This window comes from Bombina bombina, chromosome 3, assembly GCF_027579735.1.
Source record: "Bombina bombina isolate aBomBom1 chromosome 3, aBomBom1.pri, whole genome shotgun sequence".
NCBI classification, from domain to species: Eukaryota; Metazoa; Chordata; class Amphibia; order Anura; family Bombinatoridae; genus Bombina; species Bombina bombina.
The window spans coordinates 1,182,352,926-1,182,379,405 of record NC_069501.1 but is presented as its reverse complement, the minus strand read 5'-3'; the positions used below and the strand labels follow the sequence as shown (position 1 = coordinate 1,182,379,405).

General features: G+C 40.1%; 1 protein-coding gene across 2 annotated transcripts in view; it reads right to left on the bottom strand.

Annotated features, from left to right (window-relative positions):
• Nucleotides 1-26,480, bottom strand: part of MRE11 (MRE11 homolog, double strand break repair nuclease) — a 1,042,570-nt gene that overhangs the window by 718,864 nt on the left and 297,226 nt on the right. For both annotated transcript variants that reach the window (XM_053708610.1, XM_053708611.1), the window contains exons 9-10: nt 24,592-24,763; nt 22,092-22,172 (exon numbers count right to left, since the gene is read on the bottom strand). In XM_053708610.1, coding sequence (XP_053564585.1) covers nt 22,092-22,172; nt 24,592-24,763 — 253 coding nt within the window. The remainder of the gene's footprint in view (nt 1-22,091; nt 22,173-24,591; nt 24,764-26,480) is intronic.

The window sequence follows — 26,480 nt, the reverse complement described above, 5'->3', positions numbered from 1 at the left end:
AAGGGGAGGTAAGAGATGAATCTCTACGACCTGATAACAGAGAACCTATAAATAGACCCCGTATAAGGAGATCAGCTGCATTCAAAATAGGCAATACTCTCCTCACATCCCTCTGACATTCACTGCACGCTGAGAGGAAAACCGGGCTCCAACCTGCTGCGGAGGCGCATATCAACGTAGAATCTAGCACAAACTTTACTTCACCACCTCCATAGGAGGCAAAGTTTGTTAAACTGAGAGTTGGGGTGTGGTGAGGGGTGTATTTATAGGCATTTGAGGGTTTGGGAAACTTTGCCCCTCCTGGTAGGAATGTATATCCCATACGTCACTAGGCTCATGGACTCTTGCTAATTACATGAAAGAAAAGACGCCCACATTATTGGCGCCTAAATGGCTTTTAGCGGCCAAAAATGACGCCACATCCGTAACGCCAACATTTTTGGCGCAAAAACGTAAAAAATTACGCAAACTTCCGGCGACAAGTATGACGCCGGAAATAACAAAGAAAAATGTTTGGTGCCAAAAAAGTCCGCGCCATGAATGACGCAATAAAATGAAGGGGCAGTTTTCAGCCCCCCGCGAGCCTAACAGGCCCACAGGGAAAAAAGTCGAATTTAAGGTAAGAAAAAAATTGATTATTCAAATGCATTATCCCAAATAATGAAACTGAGCTGTCTGGAAATAAGGAATATTGAACATCCTGAATCAAGGCAAATAAAAGTGTTAAACACAAATATGTAGAACTTTATATAAAAAGTGGCCCTAACATAGCTTACAAAAATAAGACTTATTTACCCCATGACACTCATCTACATGTAGTAGAAAGCCAAACCAGTACTGAAACGAGAAATCATAGAGGTAATGGTATATATAAGAGTATATCGTCGATCTGAAAAGGGAGGTAAGAGATGAATCTCTACGACCGATAACAGAGAACCTATGAAATAGACCCCGTAGAAGGAGATCATTGAATTCAAATAGGCAATACTCTCTTCACATCCCTCTGACATTCACTGCACGCTGAGAGGAAAACCGGGCTCCAACCTGCTGCGGAGCGCATATCAACGTAGAATATAGCACAAACTTACTTCACCACCTCCACAGGAGGCAAAGTTTGTAAAACTGATTTGTGGGTGTGGTGAGGGGTGTATTTATAGGCATTTTGAGGTTTGGGAAACTTTGCCCCTCCTGGTAGGAATGTATATCCCATACGTCACTAGCTCATGGACTCTTGCTAATTACATGAAAGAAAACTGAGTTACAATACTATGTATGGGATTCTTAGTTTTCTAAAAGTCTAAGTTGCACTTTCTAATACAGTAAAGTTACACTATATGTTGCGTAATGCAACGAATATCATTACTTAGAAAGTAAAGGTAAGCTTAGATGCAGGACTATGAATTATATATGGAATCCCTCAGTAGTATCAGAGTGCCGGTAAGTTTTGCTGCTATTACCAATGGCTACAATATCTATTGAGTATGCAAATAGTTCCCCATATAGTAATGAAGTTATGCTATGTTCCCGCCACTAAATCTGGAGAGATTGCATTTAAAGGTAACGATAGAATACTCTAATAGATTAGCGCTGTCTCTTCTCTAAATTAAGTTGATTTTAGACTTAAACACTAGGAGAGCAGTTAAAATAAAGGAACCCCTGACACTGCATTTCTCTTACCCCCTCTGAGGAAGCGTAAGAGAAACGCTGCGTCAGGGGTTCCTTTGTTTTAACTGCTCTCCAAGTGTTTGAGTCTAAAATCAACTTAATTTAGAGAAGACACAGCGCTAATCTATAAGAGTACTCTATCGTTATCTTTAAATGCAATATCTCCATATTTAGTGGCGGGAACATAGCATAACTTCACTACTATATGGGGAACTATTTGCATACTCAATAGATATTGTAGCCATTGGTAATAGCAGCGATACTTACCGACACTGCGAAACTACTGAGGGATTCCATATATAATTAATAGTCCTGCATCTAAGCTTACCTTTACTTTCTAGGTAATGATGTTGGTTGCGTTGCGCAACATATAGTGTAACTTTACTGTATTAGAAAGTAAAACTTAGACTTTTTGAAAACTAAGAATCCCTCAGTAGTAATAGTATTGTAACTCAGTAATTCCGGTCAGCAAATCATATAGCTGTCAGCAGACTGTTGGTTGCGTAATACAACATATAACCTAAAGATAGCCAACAAACAGGCACTATAGTTCATCCAATGTAGGGAAAAATAAGCGCTCCAAGCCCACAGATGTATAAAAATTCAATATTTATTCCAAACTTTGTTAAAATCATACAAAATAGGTTAAAAAGTGGTAAGCACAGTAGTGCAAAAACAAGTTGAAGAACAGGTGCAAAAAACAGCAAACGTTTCGTGCTCCACGCACGTTTGCTGTTTTTTGCACCTGTTCTTCAACTTGTTTTTGCACTACTGTGCTTACCACTTTTTAACCTATTTTGTATGATTTTAACAAAGTTTGGAATAAATATTTAATTTTTATAAATCTGTGGGCTTGGAGCGCTTATTTTTCCCTACATTGGATGAACTGTTGCTATTTGTGTGTGTGCAGACGCACTGGGAACATTTGTTTGCCGCCTAGGATGTTATTTACATTTTTATATCACTTTTTATATATACCCTCACTCCATCAGTGCCTATTATAGCTTTGGATTTGCTTTTACATACCCCAGGGGCGCTCCGTTGAGCAGGTTTGTTTTGTAAACAGGCACTATAGACATTTATAGCAAATAAATCAATATTGACACAGTACCGGAAGAAAGGGATACCGGTCAACCATTACATAACAGTCAAGTTAATATCGGTGACTGTATGATACAACATTGTATTGTAAATACATTTAATATGCTATATAACATATAGATTTAATAACGCCTGCCATAAGAAACTATATTAAAGTTGAGATAATCCTATTGGGTACAATATAATTCTGATGGTAATGAATAAGCAAGCTTGCTAGAGACCCAATAGTTAACTGAGTATCGACTTTATATGACTATACATATTCTCGCCTGTGAAAAATACCTGCTATGTAAAATCCTGCTATATACTGTATCAACAATACATTCTAAGCACTATATATATATTATATATATATATATATATATATATATATATATATATATATATATATATATAAAAATATATATATATATATATATATATATAAATATTCACAGTGGAGTCCAACAGCTATATGAGATGAGCTAACACCGTACCAAGACTTTGGTCTGCTTACTATTTAAACTATTCCAATTTGCTACTACCAAAGTATAGCTGCAAATACCGGTTATGTAATTCGAAGCTTTACTTTAGGGAACCCTTACTTATTTATAACCTGAGTAGATTTTTCCTGACAAGCATGAGAATTTGGGCAGTTTGACATTATATTACTGAATAAACTCCCTAAATCTCAGGTTATATAAAGGTACTTTGTGCTATTATAGGACTTTATTATCTGTACTGGATAACTATAGCCTCAATATTAAGAAGTACTAACCCTAAATATACGGGCAATATAGATCTAGGCTAACTGGTATACAAGCCCAAAGGGAGGCTAAGTTATATAATACCAATAAACCCTAGATCATAGTACATCTATAATAAATTAAGACTAGCAAATTATCACAGAACTCACTGATATTTAAGTATCCTTGAAGTGTCGGTATATATAACGGATTGATATATATATACACAGGAGAAGGGTTTAAATGTGCGAGATGGCAGCAAGATGCCTATAATACCTGCTGTCTTTTAATTATTTCTGAATAAAAGTAACTTTTTATTATTATTTGTTTTCCTTTCATCATGAAGCTCACAATTTAATCAGTGCATAAAAGCATACTTTTTTGGACACATCCACCCCTTGGTGGCTATGCCCTTATAATTGCAATTTATGTGTGTGTGTTAGTTATCTTAGGTTCCCAACCAATTTGTCCAAGCATATAGATAACGAATGTCTGGAGTGAAACTAAGAAAAGTTTCACACGTAATGTTGAGACCAAAATTAAGTTTAACGGCACTTGAATAGTAAAGTTACACAAAGACTTATGCAGACAACTTAGAGGCAAGGTGAAACAGATTAAGTCTTACCACAGGTGGTATTGTAGAGTACGTTGTTTGGAGTGTCTAAGGAATCCGGATACAGACAGCGTAACTTGTGCTGAAGCGCTCCACTATAAGAGGCTGATTGGAGCAAGCAGCTTGTGAGGTAAAGCTGCACGGCTTAGGAACTGGAGTTCACAAGTTGGCTCTTTGGAGCACTATTGAGTGCTTTTGATAGAGCGATAAAAGTAAACTTTTTGCGCGCGTCAGGTTGCGCTGGTATTACAAGTTGAAAGTAAAAAGTTACCGCTCTCACGCTAACCCAGCAAGCAAAAATTACAATATTGCATGAGATAACCTATACCCCCATAGAAGTCAATGTAGCAAAAACAGTGGGGAAAAAACACACTACTCAGGCGCAAACCCGACCACATATTCTAATCCAACAGAAAAATATGAATATTTCACATTCCAATGTTCTGCACACACAGAATATGTTCTATTTACTCATAAACACACACATATATATATATATATATATATATATATATATATATATATATATATAATGGAATTTTGGTACACACATATACATATATACACACGATGATTTTATATATATATATATATATATATATATATATGAATATTTATCTAGAAATACTTAGAACATATTCTGCTATGTGCAGAACATTGTGAAATATTTACAGCAAATACACAGTATAACACTTTATTAAATATGAATATAGCATAAATATGCTTTTACATGTTTTCATCTACACACACATACATATACCCACATACACACACGATTATATATATATATGATTTTACATGTTTTCATCTACACACAAATACATATACAAGTGAACATGTCATTTTTCATTTAGATGACTGATTGATTGATTGATTGAATCAATGATCTGTTTATACTAACATATTGGTGGTTATATTAAAGGGACAGTTAAAGTCAACATTGAACTGATATTTGTTGGATAGATCATGATATTTTTTACTTCTATTATCAATTTTGTTTAGTTCTATTGTGCTTGTGTCTTTAGCAATCTGGTAGAAGTATTTGCAAAAGTGTTTGCAACTATGTATAACATTGCTATAAATACTGCTGCTATAGAATGCTGAAAACAAGTGCACACTGTGAGCCTACCTAGATTTACCTTCAACTAAGGATACCAAGAGAACAAAGCACATTTGATCATCAAAGAAAATTGGAAATGTATTTAAAACTGCACGCTGAACATTTCATTTTGACTTTACTAGCCCTTTAATTCACATAACAACAGAGGTGTGGTTCTCTAGAGGGTACAATTGAAAGAAATAAAGGGGAAAGTGTTGTTGAAGTCGGATTACCCCGAGGAAGAATTTACTTGCTTTCAAGATATTAAACTTTTTATACACGGGGAATTAGATTACATCTGCCAAGGTCTAACAAAACAAATAGAAGGTGACTCGCAGTTGCCTGCAGGGACATTTTGTAACTCAATCATTTTAAGGATGACTGTTTCTATATTGCATTTAATAACTCAAAAGTTAAGGTTACCAAGTGTCATACAAGCACACTTTAGCTGTAAGGGGTTGTAAATTTAATAAGGATTAGAAAAACATAAAAATGAGCAATTTTTAAGTCTCTGCAAATGGATGTGGCAGATCCCAAATGTTACAAGCTTATGAAGCCTTGAAATCAACTGCCCACTATGCTTGAGCAGACAGATGAAAAGAAATCAGACCCAAGTGCTTTGCTTTTGTGCACAAGCCCTGTAGCTCAAAATGTTTCAAACTTTATCATGTGCTAAATCTAACTTACAAGGCAGTAAGGGAGAAAGCTGTTAACTTTATTATCGCTGCACTATTAATATCAACACTAAGCCAACAACAGTTGCTTTCTCTTTTCCCTACCAAAGTTTAGAAGTAATTCACAGTATCAGTGATGCTTCCTACACTTAATAATCCAAAGGAAAGTCTAGAGAGCATCATTTTGTAGGACTAAAATATTTCAGGACAAATTAATGGAACATGAAACCCAAATGTGTCTTTTCACGATTCAGATACATCATGTATTTTTAAACGATATTCCAATGTACTTTTATTTTCTAAATTTGTTTTGGTTTCTTGGTATTGTTTGTTGAAAAGGATACCTTGGTAGGCTCAGGAGCTGCTGATTGATGGCTGTGCATAAATGTCTCATGCTATTGGCTCTCCCAATGTGTTAACTAGCTCCCAGTAGTGCATTGCTGCTTCTTTAACAAAAGATATCAAGATAATGAAGCAAATTTGATAATAGAAGTAAAACAAAATGTATGCTTACCTGATAAATTTATTTATTTCTTGACATGATGAGTCCACGGATCATCATTAATTACTGTTGGGAATATTACTCCTGCCCAGCAGGAGGCGGCAAAGAGCACCACAGCAAAGCTGTTAAATATCACCTCATTTCTATTCCACCCCAGTCATTCGACCGAAGTAAAGGAGAGAAAGGAAGCAACAAGGTACAGAGGTGTCTGAAGTTTATAAAATACTAACAACCTGTCTAAATAACAGGTCGGGCCGTGGACTCATCGTGTCAAGAAAGAAATACATTTATCAGGTAAGCATAAATTTTGTTTTCTTTATTACTCCTGCCCAGCAGGAGGCGGCAAAGAGCACCACAGCAAAGCTGTTAAATATCACCTCATTTCTATTCCACCCCAGTCATTCGACCGAAGTAAAGGAGAGAAAGGAAGCAACAAGGTACAGAGGTGTCTGAAGTTTATAAAATACTAACAACCTGTCTAAATAACAGGTCGGGCCGTGGACTCATCGTGTCAATAAAGAAATACATTTATCAGGTAAGCATAAATTTTGTTTTCTTTCTAATGACACGATGAGTCCACGGATCATCATTAATTACTGTTGGGAATCAATACCCAAGCTAGAGTGCACAGATAAGGGAGGGATAAGACAGAAAACCTAAACATAAGGCACCACTGCTTGAAGAACCATTCTCCCAAAAAACGACCTCAGCCAAGGCTAAAAAGTCAAACTTATAGAAGTCTGAAAAAGAGTGAAGAGAGGACCAAGTTGCAGTCTTGCAAAACTGTTCCATAAGGTTTCATTTTGAATGCCCAGGAAGAGGAAACAACCCTCGTATAAAGAGCCGTTACTCCCTCGGTAGGCCGCTTTTAAGCAGTTTCATAGTTTCGGTTCCAGAACCTCGAGAGTAGCAAGCACTTGCTTCAGCAAAAAGTGCAAATTTTCCATTGTAAACCTAAAGTCAGGCTCCTCTGCAGTCGGCGCTTTAGATAGACTCTGACCCAGTCAGTCATCCTTGTCAGCGGTTAATCTTTCCAAAATACCCATAGTAGAATATGACCCCTGGGTAAGATAGCCAAATTTAACCTTGCGCTTGCGTTTAGCAGAACGTGGTAAGGCACTAATTACCTTAGACACCGCCGTTTGCAGTTGTTCCGCAAAATCTGGCGGACAATGGATCTCTCCCGTAGGAGAAATGGTTGTGCCCTGGGGCGCTGCATGTGTAATTGTAGATGAATGTAAGGAACGCACCTCACGGGACGGGGAATCCTCAGAGGTGGATAGCTCAGTAGTACTAGACATACTATTCTTTCTACATGTCGTAAACTTTATCAAGGCATGTGGAACATAGTTGAGAAGGTGGATCTACCAGAACCTCCTTGCAATAAACACAGGTATGAGACTTTGTTAAAGAGGGAGTACCCTCCAATGCATCAGAGTCCTCCATAGCCTGCGCCCTTGTTACGTACTAGCTATATTATATGAAAAATGGCACATTTATAACCTCCAATGGCCGGGGCACTCACCACCTCCTATGACCCGGACCACAGAAACTGTTTCATCTCCTGCAACCGCCAGTCAAGCAGAGGAAATCGAATAGGCCACACCTGGTTAGAAGGAATGCCTCACAAGACCGCCCCTGCATTAGGGAGAAAGCACAATTTATGCTTACCTGATAAATTTATTTCTCTTGTGGTGTATCCAGTCCACGGATCATCCATTACTTGTGGGATATTCTCATTCCCAACAGGAAGTTGCAAGAGGAAACCCACAGCAGAGCTGCAATATAGCTCCTCCCCTAACTGTCATAGCCAGTCTTTCGACCAAAAACAAGCCGAGAAAGGAGGAACCATAGGGTGTAGTGGTTACTGTAGTTTAAATTTAAAAATTACCTGCCTTAAAATGACAGGGCGGGCCGTGGACTGGATACACCACAAGAGAAATAAATTTATCAGGTAAACATAAATTGTGTTTTCTCTTGTAAGGTGTATCCAGTCCATGGATCATTCATTACTTGTGGGATACCAATACCAAAGATAAAGTACACGGATGAAGGGAGGGACAAGGCAGGAACTTAAATGGAAGGAAACACTGCCTGTAAAACCTTTCTCCCAAATATAGCCTCCGAAGAAGCAAAAGTATCAAATTTGCAAAATTTTGAAAAAGTATGAAGCGAAGACCAAGTCGCTGCCTTGCAAATCTGTTCAAAAGAAGCCTCATTTTTAAAGGCCCAAGTGGAAGCCACAGCTCTAGTGGAATGAGCTATAATCCTTTCAGGAGGCTGCTGTCCAGCAGTCTCAAAGGCTAAGCGGATTAAGCTTCTTAGCCAAAAAGAAGGAGAGGTTGCTGAAGCCTTTTGATCTCTCCTCTGTCCAGAGAAGACAACAAACCAAGCAGATGTTTGATGAAAATCTTTAGTAGCTTGTAAGTACAAACTTTAAAGCACGGACCACGTCCAGATTGTGAAACACAAGGATGGAACAACAATCTCTTGATTGATATTTTTGTTCGATACCACCTTAGGTAAAAACCCAGATTTGGTACGCAGGACTACCTTATCCGTATGAAAAATCAGATAAGGAGAATCACATTGTAAGGCAGATAACTCGGAGACTCTACGAGCCGAGGAAATAGCTACCAAAAAAAGGACTTTCCAAGATAAAAGTTTGATATCTATGGAATGAAGAGGTTCAAACGGAACTTCTCGAAGAACCTTAAGAACCAAGTTTAAGCTCCATGGTGGAACAACCGGTTTAAACACAGGCTTGATTCTAACTAAAGCCTGACAAAATGCCTGAACGTCTGGAACATCTGCCAGACGCTTAACTAGCTGACAATCCTTTTTCCAAACCTTCTTGGAGAAAAGATAATATCCTAGGAATCCTGACCTTACTCCATGAGTAACCCTTGGATTCACACCAATAAAGATATCTACGCCATACCTTATGGTAAATTTTACAGGCTTTCGTGCCCGTATTAAGGTATCAATAACTGACTCGGAGAAGCCACGCTTTGATAAAATCAAGCGTTCAATATCTAGGCAGTCAGCCGCAGAGAAATTAGATTTGGATGGTTGGAAGGACCCTGAAGTAGAAGGTCCTGTCTCAGAGGCAGAGACCATGGTGGAAAGGATGACATGTCCACTAGATCTGCATACCAGGTCCTGCGTGGCCACGCAGGTGCTATCAGAATCACTGATGCTCTCTCCTGCTTGATCTTGGCAATCAGTCGAGGGAGCAGAGGAAACGGTGGAAACACATAAGCCAGGTTGAAAGACCAGGGCGCTGCTAGAGCATCTATCAGTGTCGCCTTGGGATCCCTGGACCTGGATCCGTAACACGGAAGCTTGGCGTTCTGGCGAGACGCCATGAGATCCAGTTCTGGTTTGCCCCAACGATGAATCAGTTGTGCAAATACCTCCGGATGGAGTTCCCACTCTCCCGGATGAAAAGTCTGACGACTTAGAAAATCCGCCTCCCAGTGCTCTACACCTGGGATATAGATAGCTGATAGGTGGCAGGAGTGAATCTCTGCCCAGCGAATTATTTTTGAAACTTCTAACATCTCTAGGGAACTTCTTGTTCCCCCTTGATGGTTGATGTAAGCTTCAGTCGTGATGTTGTCCGACTGAAATCTGATGTACCTCAGAGTTGCTAACTGAGGCCAAGCCTGAAGATGCTTGAATATCGCACTTAGTTCCAGAATATTTATTGGAAGGAGAGACTCCTCCTGAGTCCACGATCCCTGAGCCTTCAGGGAGTTCCAGACTGCACCCCAACCTAGAAGGCTGGCACCTGTCGTAACAATTGTCCAATCTGGCCTGCAAAAGGTCATACCTTTGGACAGATGGACCCGAGATAGCTACCAGGGAAAAGAATCCCTGGTCTCTTGGTCCAGATTCAGTTGAGGGGACAAATCTGTGTAATCCCCGCTCCACTGACTGAGCATGCATAGTTGCAGCGGTCTGAGATGTAAGCGTGCAAACGGCACTATGTCCATTGCCGCTACCATTAAGCCGATTACTTCCATACACTGAGCCACCGAAGGGCGCGGAATGGAATGAAGAACCCGGCAGGAATTTAGAAGCTTTAATAACCTGGACTCCGTCAGGTGAATTTTCATTTCTATAGAATCTATCAGAGTCCCTAGAAAGGAAACTCTTGTGAGTGGGGATAGAGAACACTTTTCCTCGTTCACTTTCCACGGATGCGACCTCAGAAATGCCAGTACTACGTCCGTATGAGACTTGGCAATTTGGAAGTTTGACGCCTGTATCAGGATGTCGTCTAAATAAGGGGCTACTGCTATGCCCCGCGGCCTGAGGACCGCCATAAGCGACCCTAGAACCTTTGTAAAGATTCTTGGGGCTGTAGCTAATCCAAAGGGAAGAGCTACAACTGGTAATGCCTGTCTTGAAAGGCAAACCTGAGAAACCGATGATGATCTTAGTGTATCGGAATGTGAAGATAAGCATCCTTTTGATCCACTGTAGTCATATATTGACCCTCCTGGATCAGTGGTAGGATGGTACGAATAGTTTCCATCTTGAACGACGGAACTTTGAGGAATTTGTTTTAGATCTTTAGATCCAAAATTGGTCTGAAGGTTCCCTCTTTTTTGAGAACCACAAACAGATTTGAGTAAAAACCCTGTTCCTGTTCACTCCCATAACTAGGAGGTCTCGTACACAGTGTAAGAATGCCTCTCTCTTTATCTGGTGTGCAGATAATTGTGAAAGGTGAAATCTCCCTTTTGGGGGGAAGCTTTGAAGTCCAGAAGATATCCCTGGGATATAATTTCCAACGCCCAGGGATCCTGAACATCTCTTGCCCACGCCTGGGTGAAGAGTGAAAGTCTGCCCCCTACTAGATCCGTTACCGGATAGGGGGCCGTTCCTTCATGCTGTCTTAGAGGCAGCAGCAGGCTTTTTTTTGACCTGCTTACCTTTTTCCCAGGTCTGGTTTGGTCAAAAGTTCCCTCTTGTTTATTATTAGAGGAAGTTGATGCCGCACCTGCCTTGAAGTTTTGAAAGGCACGAAAATTAGACTGTTTGGCCCTAGATTTGGACCTGTCCTGAAGAAGGGCATGACTTTTTCCTCCAGTGATATCAGCAATAATCTCCTTCAAACCAGGATCTGCCCCTTGAAGGGAGTGTTAAGTAACTTAGATTTTGAAGTCACGTCAGCTGACCATGATTTAAGCCATAGCGCTCTGCGCGTCTGTATAGCAAAACCAGAATTCTTAGCCGTTAGTTTAGTCAAATGAACAATGGCATCAGAAATAAAAGAATTGGCTAGCTTAAGTGCTCTAAGTTTGCCAAGTATGTCATCCAATGGAGTCGCTACCTGTAAAGCCTCTTCCAGAGACTCAAACCAGTACGTCGCAGCAGTGACAGGGGCAATGCATGCAAGGGGCTGTAGGATAAAACCTTGTTGAATAAATATTTTCTTAAGGTAACCTTCTAATTTTTTATGCATTGGATCTAAAAAAGCACAACTGTCCTCGACAGGGATAGTAGTACGCTTTGCTAGAGTAGAAACTGCTCCCTCCACCTTAGGGACTGTCTGCCATAAGTCCTGTGTGGTGGCGTCTATTGGAAACTTTTTTAACAGTCACAACCAACTGCCACAGCAAGCTGTAGCCCTACCTTCCCCAATAAACGACTTTGGAAAGCCTGTGGGCCCTTTAGAGATGTCCTATAGCATACAGGGGACTCCTGAGGAAAGCTGGATGTCACAGTTTGTAATTTTAACTGCACAAAAAAACGTTAAAATAGGCCCCTCCCACTCATAGTAACACAGTGGAAAGCCTCAGGAAACTGTTTCTAGGCAAAATTTAAGCCAGCCATGTGGAAAAACTAGGCCCCAATAAAGTTTTATCACCAAAGCATATATAAAAACGATTAAACATGCCAGCAAATGTTTTATATTGCAATATCATAAGGGTATTACCCCTGGGAGTAAGCATGATACCAGTCGTTATTAAATCACTGTATTCAGGCTTAATTTACATTAATCCGGTATCAGCAGCATTTTCTAGTGTTTTCCATCTCTAGAAAAAATTATAACTGCACATACCTGATAGCAGAATAAACTGCACGCCATTCTCTCGCTGAAGTTTTACCTCATCTGTGTAATCCCCTCAGACATATGTGAGAACAGCAATGGATCTTAGTTACAACCTGCTAAGATCATAGAAACCTCAGGCAGATTCTTCTTCTATTTACTGCCTGAGATAAAAATAGCACAACTCCGGTACTATTTAAAAATAACAAACTTTTGATTGAAGAAAATAAACTAGCTATATTTAACCACTCTCTCCTACAACGTCTTTGCTTGTTGAGAGTTGCAAGAGAATGACTGGCTATGACAGTTAGGGGAGGAGCTATATTGCAGCTCTGCTGTGGGTTTCCTCTTGCAACTTCCTGTTGGGAATGAGAATATCCCAAAAGTAATGGATGATCCGTGGACTGGATACACCTTACAAGAGAAAAATGTGCCAAATTGACCGCGCAAATACTCCCGGAAATGAAACTAAAAGTCCACCCATTGCCAGAGCCTCATCTCACACATATGGCAGCAATGACACAAACAATATTATGTACAGAACCCCCCCGTTCAATAATCCCCCTACCAGGGATATTAACCCTCGATTTCTATAAAGATCAAAGGTAGCACACTGTGACCCTGTCTTCTGCGTTATCGTTATGTGTATAAAAAAATGAAACAATCTTACCAGAATCTATGTCGTGGAACAGGAACACAGCCTCTCAAATGTGACAGGGTAGTAGCATCACTACTGACATGGACTTGAGTGTAGAAAGCAGGCAGCGAAACTCGTCAAGGCCGATTGCTTATGGAGCTGTTAAAATGTGTCGGGATGGTTTCACAGAAAGACTCTCCCTGCAACTCTGGACTCTAACTTTCATCCATGCTCTCACTGAGAGGCTGACCGGACTACTTAAAACTCAAGTCTCATTTCGAAGAGTGCTACCCTCCGTAAGAGACTATTCTGAATCTTCCGACACTTCTCTGCCATCCTCCTGCGACGAAAGGCAAATAATGACTGGAGGATGAGGGAAGTGGGGGAGGTATTTAAGCCTTTGGCTGGGGTGTCTTTGCCTCCTCCTGGTGGCCTGGTTCTTAATTCCACAAGTAATGAATGAAGCTGTGGACTCTCCTCCCCTTTAGAGTTTTTTTTAAGTGGCCTCTTGTTTGCTAATGTGAGACACTCTTGTGATTCATTGTAAGTAAAATAAGATCAGTGATAGATAGGTTGACTGCACAGTTAGCTATACTAAACTTATACCTTACAAAACTCCCTAAACACAAAAGATTGTGTACATGGTAGGAGACTATGTTGCTGAAGGAGTCATGGGAGGAGAGAGTGGTTCCCCCTCTTCTACTTTTTTATATATATTGTTTAGCTTACAGAGATATGCAAGATTAGATTGATGTCTTTAATTGATATAATATATGTTAAAGGGACATTGCAGATAAAATTGGAATCCACATGGATGAATTTCAGTTTTGCATAGAAGCATTTTTGTCATATACATGTATCAGCAAAAATGTTTCTAATAAAAGCTATAGCTGTTTCAAATGTGTATTTAAGTATGCTCTGTGCACCAGCATTTTAAACACAGCACTTGCTCAGGGAGCCCAAGGTGCTTGTACCATCTGGTAATGACTCAGTTTATTAATTACTGACATGATACAAGCCCCACTGGTGCTATGAGCAGCTGCAGTATTTAAAATGCTGGTGCATTGAGAATATCTAGCTATGCTTCACATGCACATGCAAAGAAAAATGCTAACACTAAAACAGTGATAACTTTTACAAGAAGTGTTTTTGCCACTACATGTATATTGCAAATATCTTTCTATAGAAAAATGTAATTCATCTATGTGCATTTACATTTTGACTGGAATGTCCCTTTAATATTAATATATTCATAGCGAATTGAAGACTCTAGTGTATATAATTCAAATAGTTAACCTATAAAAATAGGTATAATTAAGAATGCATTTATGCACAATGAAAAAAATATTTAAAATATGAAATTAATATGCTAAAATGTAACTTTTGTTATGTACTTAAGATAAAATGACAGCAAACAAAAATAATTTGATGCCCAGCTCACAAATAAAAACACTCCATCATTTAGAACTGTGACTGATATCAACTTCAATTACCAATATGTTACCTCTTAGATTAATGACAACACTGTATCTTTTAACATGGGCTGATAAGATTTGGTTACCTTTGCATCAATAGTTAGATTTTATATCTCTGAATACCAACAGAATATATTTACTTAGACTAGATAACTAAGGAAAAGTTTTAGGTTCAGCACCCTGGATAGCACTTTGGTTATTGGTGGCTACATTTAGCCACCAATAAGCAAGGTTAACCCAGGTTCTAAACCAAAAATGGGCCGGCTCCTAAGCTTTACATTCCTGCTTTCTAAATAAAGATAGCAAGAGAACAGGTGGAGGAATCTATTACTGTCAAATCATATAAGAACCATATTAAAGGTATAGTCTAGTCAAAATTAAACTTTCATGATTCTGATAGAGCATGCAATTTTAAGCAACTTTCTAATTTACTCCTATTATCAATTTTTCTTCGTCCTCTTGGTATCTTTATTTGAAAAAGAAAGAATTCAAGCTTGGGAGCCGGCCCTTTTTTGGTTTAGCACCTGGGTAGCGCTTACTGATTGGTGGCTACATTTAGACACCAATCAGCAAGCATTACCCAGGTGCTGAACCAAAAATGGGCTGGCTCCTATGCTTACATTCTTGCTTTTTCAAAAACTATACCAAGAGAATGAAGAAAATATGATAATAGGAGTAAATTAGAATGTTGCTTAAAATTGCACCCTTTATCTGAATCATGAAAGTTTAATTTTGACTAGACTATCCCTTTAATACTATCCCATTAATAGGTTGTACAAAAATCTATTTGTTATGTTCATTAAACCGTGACCCTATGTTTAAACAACATTATACATTTGCCAAATAAGAATATTGTATCTTCATAGTTTGTCAACTCTCTGCTAAACATTAAAGGAACAGCTAGAAAAAAAGCACTGCAGTCACTTCACTGTGCCTAAGTCCGAAGTGTATGAACAATTAAAACTTGAAAAACAATGTTCTATCATATAATACATGTTCACATATAGTGAGGCATTTGCTCCATGTTTGAAAATATTAAGGAAATACTGTGTAAATATGATAAATGAAAGCAAATAAACAGAAACTCAACCATTGTTAATATTTGTACATCATAATAAAATGTGCAGATTGTGACGTTTATCAGAAGTAAAAACAGAATTTATGTTTACCTGATAAATTACTTTCTCCAACGGTGTGTCCGGTCCACGGCGTCATCCTTACATTGTGGGATATTCTCTTCCCCAACCAGGAAATGGCAAGAGCCCAGCAAAGCTGGGTCACATGATCCCTCCTAGGGCTCCGCCTACCCCAGTCATTTCGACCGACGTTAAGGAGGAATATTTGCAGAGGAGAACCCATATGATACCCGTGGAGATCTGTAGTTAAAGAAAATAAAATATCAGACCTGATTAAAAAAACCAGGGCGGGCCGTGGGACCGCCACACCCGTTGGGAAAGTAATTTATCCAGGGTAAACATAAATTCTGTTTTTCTCAACATAGGTGTGTCCGCGTCCACGGCGTCATCCTTACTTGTGGGAACCAATACCAAAGCTTTAGGACACGGATGAAGGGAGGGAGCAAATCAGGTCACCTAAATGGAAGGCACCACGGCTTGCAAAACCTTTCTCCCAAAAATAGCCTCAGAAGAAGCAAAAGTATCAAACTTGTAAAATTTGGTAAAAGTGTGCAGTGAAGACCAAGTCGCTGCCCTACATATCTGATCAACAGAAGCCTCGTTCTTGAAGGCCCATGTGGAAGCCACAGCCCTAGTGGAATGAGCTGTGATTCTTTCAGGAGGCTGCCGTCCGGCAGTCTCGTAAGCCAATCTGATGATGCTTTTAATCCAAAAAGAGAGAGAGGTAGAAGTTGCTTTTTGACCTCTCCTTTTACCGGAATAAACAACAAACAAGGAAGATGTTTGTCTAAAATCCTTTGTAGCATCTAAATAGAATTTTAGAGCACGAACAACATCCAAATTGTGCAACAAACGTTCCTTCTTCGAAACTGGTTTCGGACACAGAGAAGGTACGATAATCTCCTGGTTAATGTTTTTGTTAGAAACAACTTTTGGAAGAAAACCAGGTTTAGTACGTAAAACCACCTTATCTGCATGGAACACCAGATAAGGAGGAGAACACTGCAGAGCAGATAATTCTGAAACTCTTCTAGCAGAAGAAATTGCAACCAAAAACAAAACTTTCCAAGATAATAACTTAATATCAACGGAATGTAAGGGTTCAAACGGAACCCCCTGAAGAACTGAAAGAACTAAGTTGAGACTCCAAGGAGGAGTCAAAGGTTTGTAAACAGGCTTGATTCTAACCAGAGCCTGAACAAAGGCTTGAACATCTGGCACAGCTGCCAGCTTTTTGTGAAGTAACACAGACAAGGCAGAAATCTGTCCCTTCAAGGAACTTGCAGACAATCCTTTTTCCAATCCTTCTTGAAGGAAGGATAGAATCTTAGGAATCTTAACCTTGTCCCAAGGGAATCCTTTAGATTCACACCAACAGATATATTTTTTCCAAATTTTGTGGTAAATTTTTCTAGTTACAGGCTTTCTGGCCTGAACAAGAGTATCAATAACAGAATCTGAGAACCCTCGCTTCGATAAGATCAAGCGTTCAATCTCCAAGCAGTCAGCTGGAGTGAGACCAGATTCGGATGTTCGAACGGACCTTGAACAAGAAGGTCTCGTCTCAAAGGTAGCTTCCATGGTGGAGCCGATGACATATTCACCAGATCTGCATACCAAGTCCTGCGTGGCCACGCAGGAGCTATCAAGATCACCGACGCCCTCTCCTGATTGATCCTGGCTACCAGCCTGGGGATGAGAGGAAACGGCGGGAATACATAAGCTAGTTTGAAGGTCCAAGGTGCTACTAGTGCATCTACTAGAGTCGCCTTGGGATCCCTGGATCTGGACCCGTAGCAAGGAACTTTGAAGTTCTGACGAGAGGCCATCAGATCCATGTCTGGAATGCCCCACAGTTGAGTGATTTGGGCAAAGATTTCCGGATGGAGTTCCCACTCCCCCGGATGCAATGTCTGACGACTCAGAAAATCCGCTTCCAATTTTCCACTCCTGGGATGTGGATTGCAGACAGGTGGCAGGAGTGAGGTCTCCGCCCATTGAATGATTTTTGGTCACTTCTTCCGATCGCCCCAGGGAAACTCCTTGTTCCCCCCTGATGGGTTGATGTACCGCAACAGTCGTCCATGTTGTCCTGATTGAAACCGTATGAACTTGGCCCTCGCTAGCTGAGGCCAAGCCCTTGAGAGAATTGAATATCGCTCTCAGTTCCAGAATATTTCTCGGTAGAAGAGATTCTTCCCGAGACCAAAGACCCTGAGCTTTCAGGGATCCCCAGACGCGCCCCCAGCCCATCAGGACTGGCGTCGGTGCTGACAATGACCCCACGTCTGGTCTGCGGAAGGTCATCCCTTGTGACAGGTATGTCAGGGACAGCACCAACGGAGTGAGTCTCTGGGTCCTCCTGATTCACTTGTATCTTCGGAGACAAAGTCTGTATAGGTCCCCATTCCACTGACTGAGCATGCACAGTTGTAATGGTCTTAGATGAATGCGCGCAAAAGGAACTATGTCCATTGCCGCTACCATCAAACCTATCACTTCCATGCACTGCGCTATGGAAGGAAGAGGAACGGAATGAAGTATCCGACAAGAGTCTAGAAGTTTTGTTTTTTCTGGCCTCTGTCAGAAAAATCCTCATTTTCTAAGGAGTCTTATTATTGTTCCAAGAAGGGAACCCTTGTTGACGGAAGATAGAGAACATCTTTTTCCACCGTTCACTTTCATCCGTGAGATATGAGAAAGGCCAGGGACGATGTGCCTGTGAGCCTTTGCATTGAGGAAGGGACGATCGCCTTGAATCAGAATGTCGGTCCAAGTAAGGTACTACTAGCAATGCCCCTTGGTCTTAGCACTGCTAGAAGGGGACCCTAAGTACCTTTGTGAAAATCCTTGGAGCAGTGGCTAATCCGAAAGGAAGCGCCACGAACTGGGTAATGCTTGTCCAGGAATGCGAACCTTAGAACCCGATGATGTTCCTTTGGGAAAGGAATATGTAGATACGCATCCTTTAAATCCACCGTGGTCATGAATTGACCTTCCTGGATGGAAGGAAGAATTGTTCGAATGGTTTACATTTTGAACGATGGAACCTTGAGAAACTTGTTTAAGATCTTGAGATCTAAGATTGGTCTGAACGTTCCCTCTTTTTTGGGAACTATGAACAGATTGGAGTAGAACCCCATCCCTTGTTCTCCTAATGGAACAGGATGAATCACTCCCATTTTTAACAGGTCTTCTACACAATGTAAGAATGCCTGTCTTTTTATGTGGTCTGAAGACAACTGAGACCTGTGGAACCTCCCCCTTGGGGGAAGCCCCTTGAATTCCAGAAGATAACCTTGGGAGACTATTTCTAGTGCCCAAGGATCCAGAACATCTCTTGCCCAAGCCTGAGCGAAGAGAGAGAGTCTGCCCCCCACCAGATCCGGTCCCGGATCGGGGGCCAACATTTCATGCTGTCTTGGTAGCAGTGGCAGGTTTCTTGGCCTGCTTTCCCTTGTTCCAGCCTTGCATTGGTCTCCAAGGTTGCTTGGCTTGAGAAGTATTACCCGTCTTGCATAGAGGACGTAGCACTTTGGGCTGGTCCGTTTCTACGAAAGGGACGAAAATTAGGTTTATTTTTTGGCCTTGAACAGGCCCGATCCTGAGGAAGGGCACTGGGCCCTTACCCCAGTGATATCAGAGATAATCTCTTTCAAGTCAGGGCCAAACAGCGTTTTCCCCTTGAAAGGAATGTTAAGTAGTTTGTTCTTGGAAGACGCATCAGCTGACCACGATTTCAACCCCAAAGCGCTCTGCGCGCCACAATAGCAAACCCAGAATTCTTAGCCGCTAACCTAGCCAATTGCAAAGTGCGTCTAGGGTGAAAGAATTAGCCAATTTGAGAGCATCGATTCTGTCCATAATCTCCGTCATAAGGAGGAGAATCACTATCCTCGACCCGCCTTTACCCAGCTCATCGAACCAGAAACACGCGGCTGTAGTGACAGGGACAATGCATGAATTGGTATGTAGAAGGTAACCCTGCTGAACTAAACATCTTTTAAGTAAACCTTCTAATTTTTTATCCATAGGATCTTGAAAGCACAACTATCTTCTCAGTGGGTATAGTGGTGCGTTTGTTTAAAGTGGAAACCGCTCCTCGACCTTGGGGGACTGTCTGCCATAAGTCCTTTCTGGGGTCGACGCCATAGGAAACAATATTTTTAATATGGGGGGAGGGACGAAAGGTATACCGGGCCTTTCACCATTCTTTATTTACAATGTCCCCTCATCCGCCACCGCCTTGGGTATAGAAAAGACTTCTGGGAGGCCCCGGGACCTCTAGGAACTTGTTCGTCATTTTACATAGTTCTCTCTGGGATGACCAAATTCTCACAATCATCCAGAGTGGATAATACCTCCTTAAGCCAGAGCGCGGAGATGTTCCCAACTTAAATTTAAATGTAATCACATCAGGTTCAGCTTGTTGAGAAATGTTCCCTGAATCTGAATTTTCTCCCTCAGACAAAACCTCCCTGGCCCCATCGACTGGTGTAGGGGGCTCTTCAGAAACCATTATCATCAGCCGTCGTCTGCTCTTCAGTATCTAAAAACAGAGCAGTCGCGCGTTACGCTGATAAAGTGGCATTTTGGCTGAAAGATGTTTTTGATAGAATTATCCATTACAGCCGTTAATTGTTGCATAGTAAGGAGTATTGGCGCGCTAGATGTACTAGGGGCCTCCTGAGTGGCAAGACTCGTGTAGACGAAGGAGGGAATGATGCAGTACCATGCTTACTCCCCTCAACTTGAGGAATCATCTTGCGGCATCATTGTCCATTGTCACATAAATCACATTTATTTAAATGAGAAGGAACTCTGGCTTCCCCACATTCAGAACACAGTCTATCTGGTAGTTCAGACCATGTTAAACAGGCATAAACTTGATACAACGTACAAAAAACGTTTTAAAAATAAAACCGTTACTGTCACTTGTAATTATAAACTGAACACACTTTATTACTAGCAATTGCGAAAAAAATATGAAGGAATAGTTCCAAAATTCACCAAAATTTCACCCACAGTGTCTTAAAGCCTTAAAAGTATTGCACACCAAATTTGGAAGCTTTAACCCTTAAAATAACGAACCGGAGCGTTTTTAACTTTAACCCCTTTACAGTCCCTGGTAGTCTGCTCTTGCTGAGACCCAACCAAGCCCAAAGGGGAATACGATACCAAATGACGCCGTTCAGAAAAGTCTTTTCTATGTATCAGAGCTCCTCCCACACATGCGAGACTGCATGTCCATGCCTCTCAAAAACAAGTGCGCAACACTGGCGCGAAAATGAGGGCTCTGCCTATGATTTGGGAAAGCCCCTAAAGGAATAAGGGTGTCCTAAAACAGTGCCATGCCAGGATATAATCTTATCAAAAACCCAGATTAAATGATTCCCTCCAAGCTAATATGTGTAAATATAAGAATCGATTTAGCCCAGAAATAGGTCTACAGTCATAACTAAGCCCTTGTGAAGCCCTTATTTACTATCTTAATAAACCATGGCTTACCGGATCCCATAGTGAAAATGACAGCTTCCAGCATTACATCGTCTTGTTAGAATGTGTCATACCTCAAGCAGCAAGAGACTGCTCACTGTTCCCCCAACTGAAGTTAATTCCTCTCAACAGTCCTGTGTGGAACAGCCATGGATTTTAGTAACGGTTGCTAAAATCATTTTCCTCATACAAACAGAAATCTTCATCTCTTTTCTGTTTCAGAGTAAATAGTACATACCAGCACTATTTTAAAATAACAAACTCTTGATTGAATAATAAAAACTACAGTTAAACACTAAAAAACTCTAAGCCATCTCCGTGGAGATGTTGCCTGTACAACGGCAAAGAGAATGACTGGGGTAGGCGGAGCCTAGGAGGGATCATGTGACCAGCTTTGCTGGGCTCTTTGCCATTTCCTGTTGGGGAAGAGAATATCCCACAAGTAAGGATGACGCCGTGGACCGGACACACCTATGTTGGAGAAATCCACATTAAACTTTCATGATTCAGATAGGGCATGTCAACTTTCCAATTTACTTTTATCATCAAATTAGCTTTGTTCTCTTGGTATTTTTAGTTTAAAGCTAAACCTAGGTAGGCTCATATGCTAATTTCTAAGCCCTTGAAGGCCGTCTCTTATCTAAGACTATAGTCAGCTTCTGGAAAAACTACCACAGTAAAATACTATTCAGTAAAAATGGTTTATGACCTCTCCAAGATTTATTACTATAATTCCAACCATCTAAAACTAATGTAACTGACAAACTAACAGCATTTTAACTTAATTTTAACTGGAAAACATATATGTCCCATGTGAATAACAATAAAACAATTGTGACACGAAAAATAATATTGTTATCTCAAGAGACTGCAGTAAAATCAAACACCAAGCACTCAATCTTACCCGAAGTCTTATCAAAGGTTTTTCTGGCTGTCGTGAATTTCCCAGACGTTCTCTTTCAGCAGTTTCCAGCATTGCTTCAATCTACAACACATTTTTTTTTACAGAGTATACACATGCAGACGCAAATAAACTGTTTGCCTATATTGCTATCTAAAACAGAGCACTTAAAAGCATAGAGAGCATAGCAAATATATCATCAACGTTTTGTTCATAAAGCAAACATAACATTTTGAAGCCAGTCTGCCTAAGGAAAACAAAATTAGCCTATATTGCTCTCTACAACAGAGAATTTGTAAGCACAAAAACAGAATAATTATATAAAAGTTTTTTGTAAAGCAGAGAGATAAAGGAAGAATGACTATGTTGAAAGCCTCCCAAATGAAAATAAAACAAGATGCTGTACATTTTCATGTGAAAACTTATATTGCACAGGAACTTTTTTATAGGAACAACTATAATCGCAATGTTCAAAACATAAGAACTTTGATTTGCACTGAGAATCATAATTTTAGCTACAATCTCAGGGCACATAACTAAACTTCCAGTTCGACAGGAAGTACACAAATTCGTTCTTCTGATTTAATGTTTTGACTTTTTGTAACCCTGGTAGCAGATTGAGTTGGAGATTTATGAACACTGCATGAATACCCTATTATAATATTTTAAGTAAGAGAACTACACGGCTCACTATTCTATTGAGGCTTAAAGGGATATGAAACCCAAAATGTATCTTTCATGATTCAGCTAGAGCGTGTGATTTTAAACAACTTTTTAATTTACTTCTATTGCCCAATTTTCTTTCTCCTCTTGGTATCTTTTGTTGAAAAGCAGAGACGTCTGCTTAGGAGATGGCCCCCTTCTGTAGAACTATATGGAAACAGAATCTTATCCATTTGCAAGGGCAGTAGATGGCAGCACTATTTCCTGCCATTTAGTGCTCCTGCTCCGGATGCCTACCTAGGTACAAAATATCATGGGGACAAAGCAAATTTGATAATAGAAATAAATTGGAATACTTTTTTAAATGGTATGCTTTGCCTGGATCACAAAAGAACATTTGTGGGTTTACTTTATAAACATCATGCAAACATTATAAACAACTTGTTCAAGGAAATGGCCAGCGGCTGATCTGATCTGGGCATGCTGCTGACAGGTTTCTTATTCTGAGGCCTGACACGGGCATGTCGCAGAGAAGCTACAGAAACAGGGATCTGGTCTAAGGTCTGATGTGGACATGCGGTTGAAGGACCAAGATTCTCGTGTTCTGGGGTTGTAGGACCGTGAGGGTTTGTTACTTTCATGTTTATTTGTTATACTATTCATTGTTATTTTAGCGCTATCAGAATGCTGATGTGACAGAGTATACATATTTTGAATTCTCCAGAAACAGACCTAAGCCGAGAACCATCTCATTTATGACTAGAGACTCTGTGTCCAATAATCACAAGAGGAGGCTATAGAATGAGATTATTATATGTTTGTATATACAAGTCCTTTAGTGTGATTCATCTATCTGGATGTGGACAATAATTAGGTAAATCGATATAGCCAGCCCACAGAGGAGGGGGCAGTTAAGGAGCTTCTTTCAGAAAGTGCCAGTAATGAGATAACACGCATCAGGTGGTCATTCCTGTAAACAGTTGGATTGTCTCTAGCAACTTTGCCATTTTAACTGTGTTTCAGTAAAGTATAGTTTTTAATATCGACCCTTAGACCCTGTGTGTCCTTTAAATAGTACCAGAATTATCCCACACTGAGAAAGATCAGTGGCTTAGGTCTGTTTCTGGAGAAGTGAAAGTAAGCTAGCGGGGTTGGAAGTTCCCAGAGATATAGCACATGCCAAACCGGTGGGAATGGAAGCCAGAAGTCCTTCTGTTACTAAGAAGACATTAAGCAGTAAGTGGTCAAAATAGTGACCTTGTTTGTTTGTACATAGTTTATGGATATACCAAGCAATATGAGTCATAGAAGCTGTGTGAGCAAAAACCAGTAATAAAGACATTAAACACATTAACAATACTGGCAGTAAAAAATTATTTATCTATTTTATCTCATGAACAGCAGATTATGAAAGCTTGAAGGGAAAAGAATCTATAAAATCTGTTCACCATAGATACGTCCACAATTTAGTAGATATAATCAATATTGTTTAGAGAGGTCTGTTTTGCATTAATTATTTGTTTAGCCTATTGTGGTGTTGCTATTATAATTAAAAAAGAAAGTCTAATGTGATTCTTATCTCAGCCAGCATCAGTATTCCATTTCTTTACTGTACTGAAAATATGCTGGTAGATTCTAAGCTTAGTTTCTTACACAAAGCTGGTTTTGTGCAAATAAACACACTGAAACTCCTGTCCATGATATCTATTATTAAAAAAAGTTTCCAAAACCTTCAATTATGTATAAAGGAGAAGCATAAATTTAAAGTACAAACACAAAAAAATATGATGTGTCATGCAAATGTTCCATAAAAAATGTATATACTTGAATGTTAAAGTACCTTCTCAATGCAGAAGTTTTCAATGTCTTGTGTCACTTTTGGGTTATCTGGATTGAAAATGTCTGGATAATCCGCTAGCACAATATCTTCAATGAAGAATTGTCTGACGGTCTGCAATGGAATCTTCTGCATGTTCATTTTCTTTCCCTTAATTCTCAAGAGACCCACATGTCTATAAGGCAATATAACAAATGTTTTCCAAAAGAAAAATAAATCATGCAGTGTATCAGAAGAACAAAATTCCAAAGAACAAAGAAAAAAAAAGTTTAAAAAACACCCACCAATGGCAAACAAATATATGAAAACTAAAAGCCTAACCTAGCCTACTTAAGAGAATATAATATAATGTTAGTAGCACCATCTTAAGAGCAGCAGCTGCCTGGTTTATTATCTTTTTTATATATTATTAAATATTACTAATAGTAAAAAAAACCTTTAAGTACATAAATTGTTCTAATCGCAAGTGATTAGAGAGGACTAAAATGTTCTTTTAGGTGCGGGTGTTACAGATACTAAGAAATTAAATGATAAGCATCCCTAAGTAGGTAAGTCAGTTTATAGTGCATTATATACCATTCTTAGTTTCTGACAAAAGGCACACTAATGATACTGCTGGACGGGATAAGCAATATCGCAACCACGCTAACTAGCGCGCATATTATAAGATGAAATTAAACAGTTGTGCTTGAGTGCAAACAAAATTTGTGATCAACTGATTAGCATAACTGAAGACCAAAAGTAAAGTGAAAGGGTTAAAAAAAAATGTTCACCAAACACATCAGAATAAACTATTACACTCATGTATATGTCTAAATGTGTCTAAAAAAAGAGAACCTTCCAAGATAACAATTTAATGTCAATGGAATGCAAAGGCTCAAACGGAGCCTGTTGCAAAACACGAAGAACAAGATTTAGTTTCTAATGAGGAGCCCCAGATCTAAATACAGTTCTGATCCTAATCAGAGCCTTAACAAAGGACTGCACGTCTGGAAGCACAGCCAGCCTCTTGTGCAATAAAACCGACAGGGCCGAAATCTGTCCTCTCAGGGAATTAGCAGAAAAGCCCTTCTCCAGTCCATCCTGGAGAAAAGATAAGATCCTGGCAACCTTAACTCTGTGCCAGGAAAAACCAAGCTCATCACACCAGAATAAGTAGGTCCTCCACCCTTTGTGGTAGATACGCAGAGTAACTGGTTTACGAGCATAAATAAGAGTATTAATAACTCTCTCAGAGAAACCTCTCTTTGCTAAGACTAAGTTTACAACTTCCACGCAGTCAGCCTCAGAGAATCTAGATTTTGATGAACAAATGGACCTTGTAAAAAACAGGTCTCTATGACAAGTTAACTTCCACGGAGGAGATGAGGACATCCCTACTAGATCCGCGAACCACGTCCTTTGCGGCCACGATGGAACAATCAGGATTACCGATACCTGCCCCTGCTTGATGTGGGGCACCACTTGAGGAAGTAACGGAGGAAAAAGATGTATGAGTTTGAACCTCTAGGGCACTGCTAGTGCGAGGGTAAGAAGGTAATCGCAGCTGTAGCGTCCTCGGAATGAACCGGAAGTGAAAACCTTAGGAAAAGGTCACTGTAAAGTCCCCAGGATACTCACGGAGTGCCGTAGCCAAAAAAACGGAGGATTAGCCCGTGTAGCAATATCGAAGAAGAGGAGGCGGCAGGCACTACAACTCAGACCCACAAGCAAAATGGTAAAAAACAAAAAGTCTTTATTGGAGGCACTTAGCCATGTTAAAAGGCAGACTGACAGGCAGGGGAAACAGCACGAACAAGGTCTTACGCGTTTCGCGCCCCCTAGTGGCGCTTACTCATAGACACTGCTAGTGCATCTATGAGATCCGCTTGGGGATCCCTCGACCTCAACCT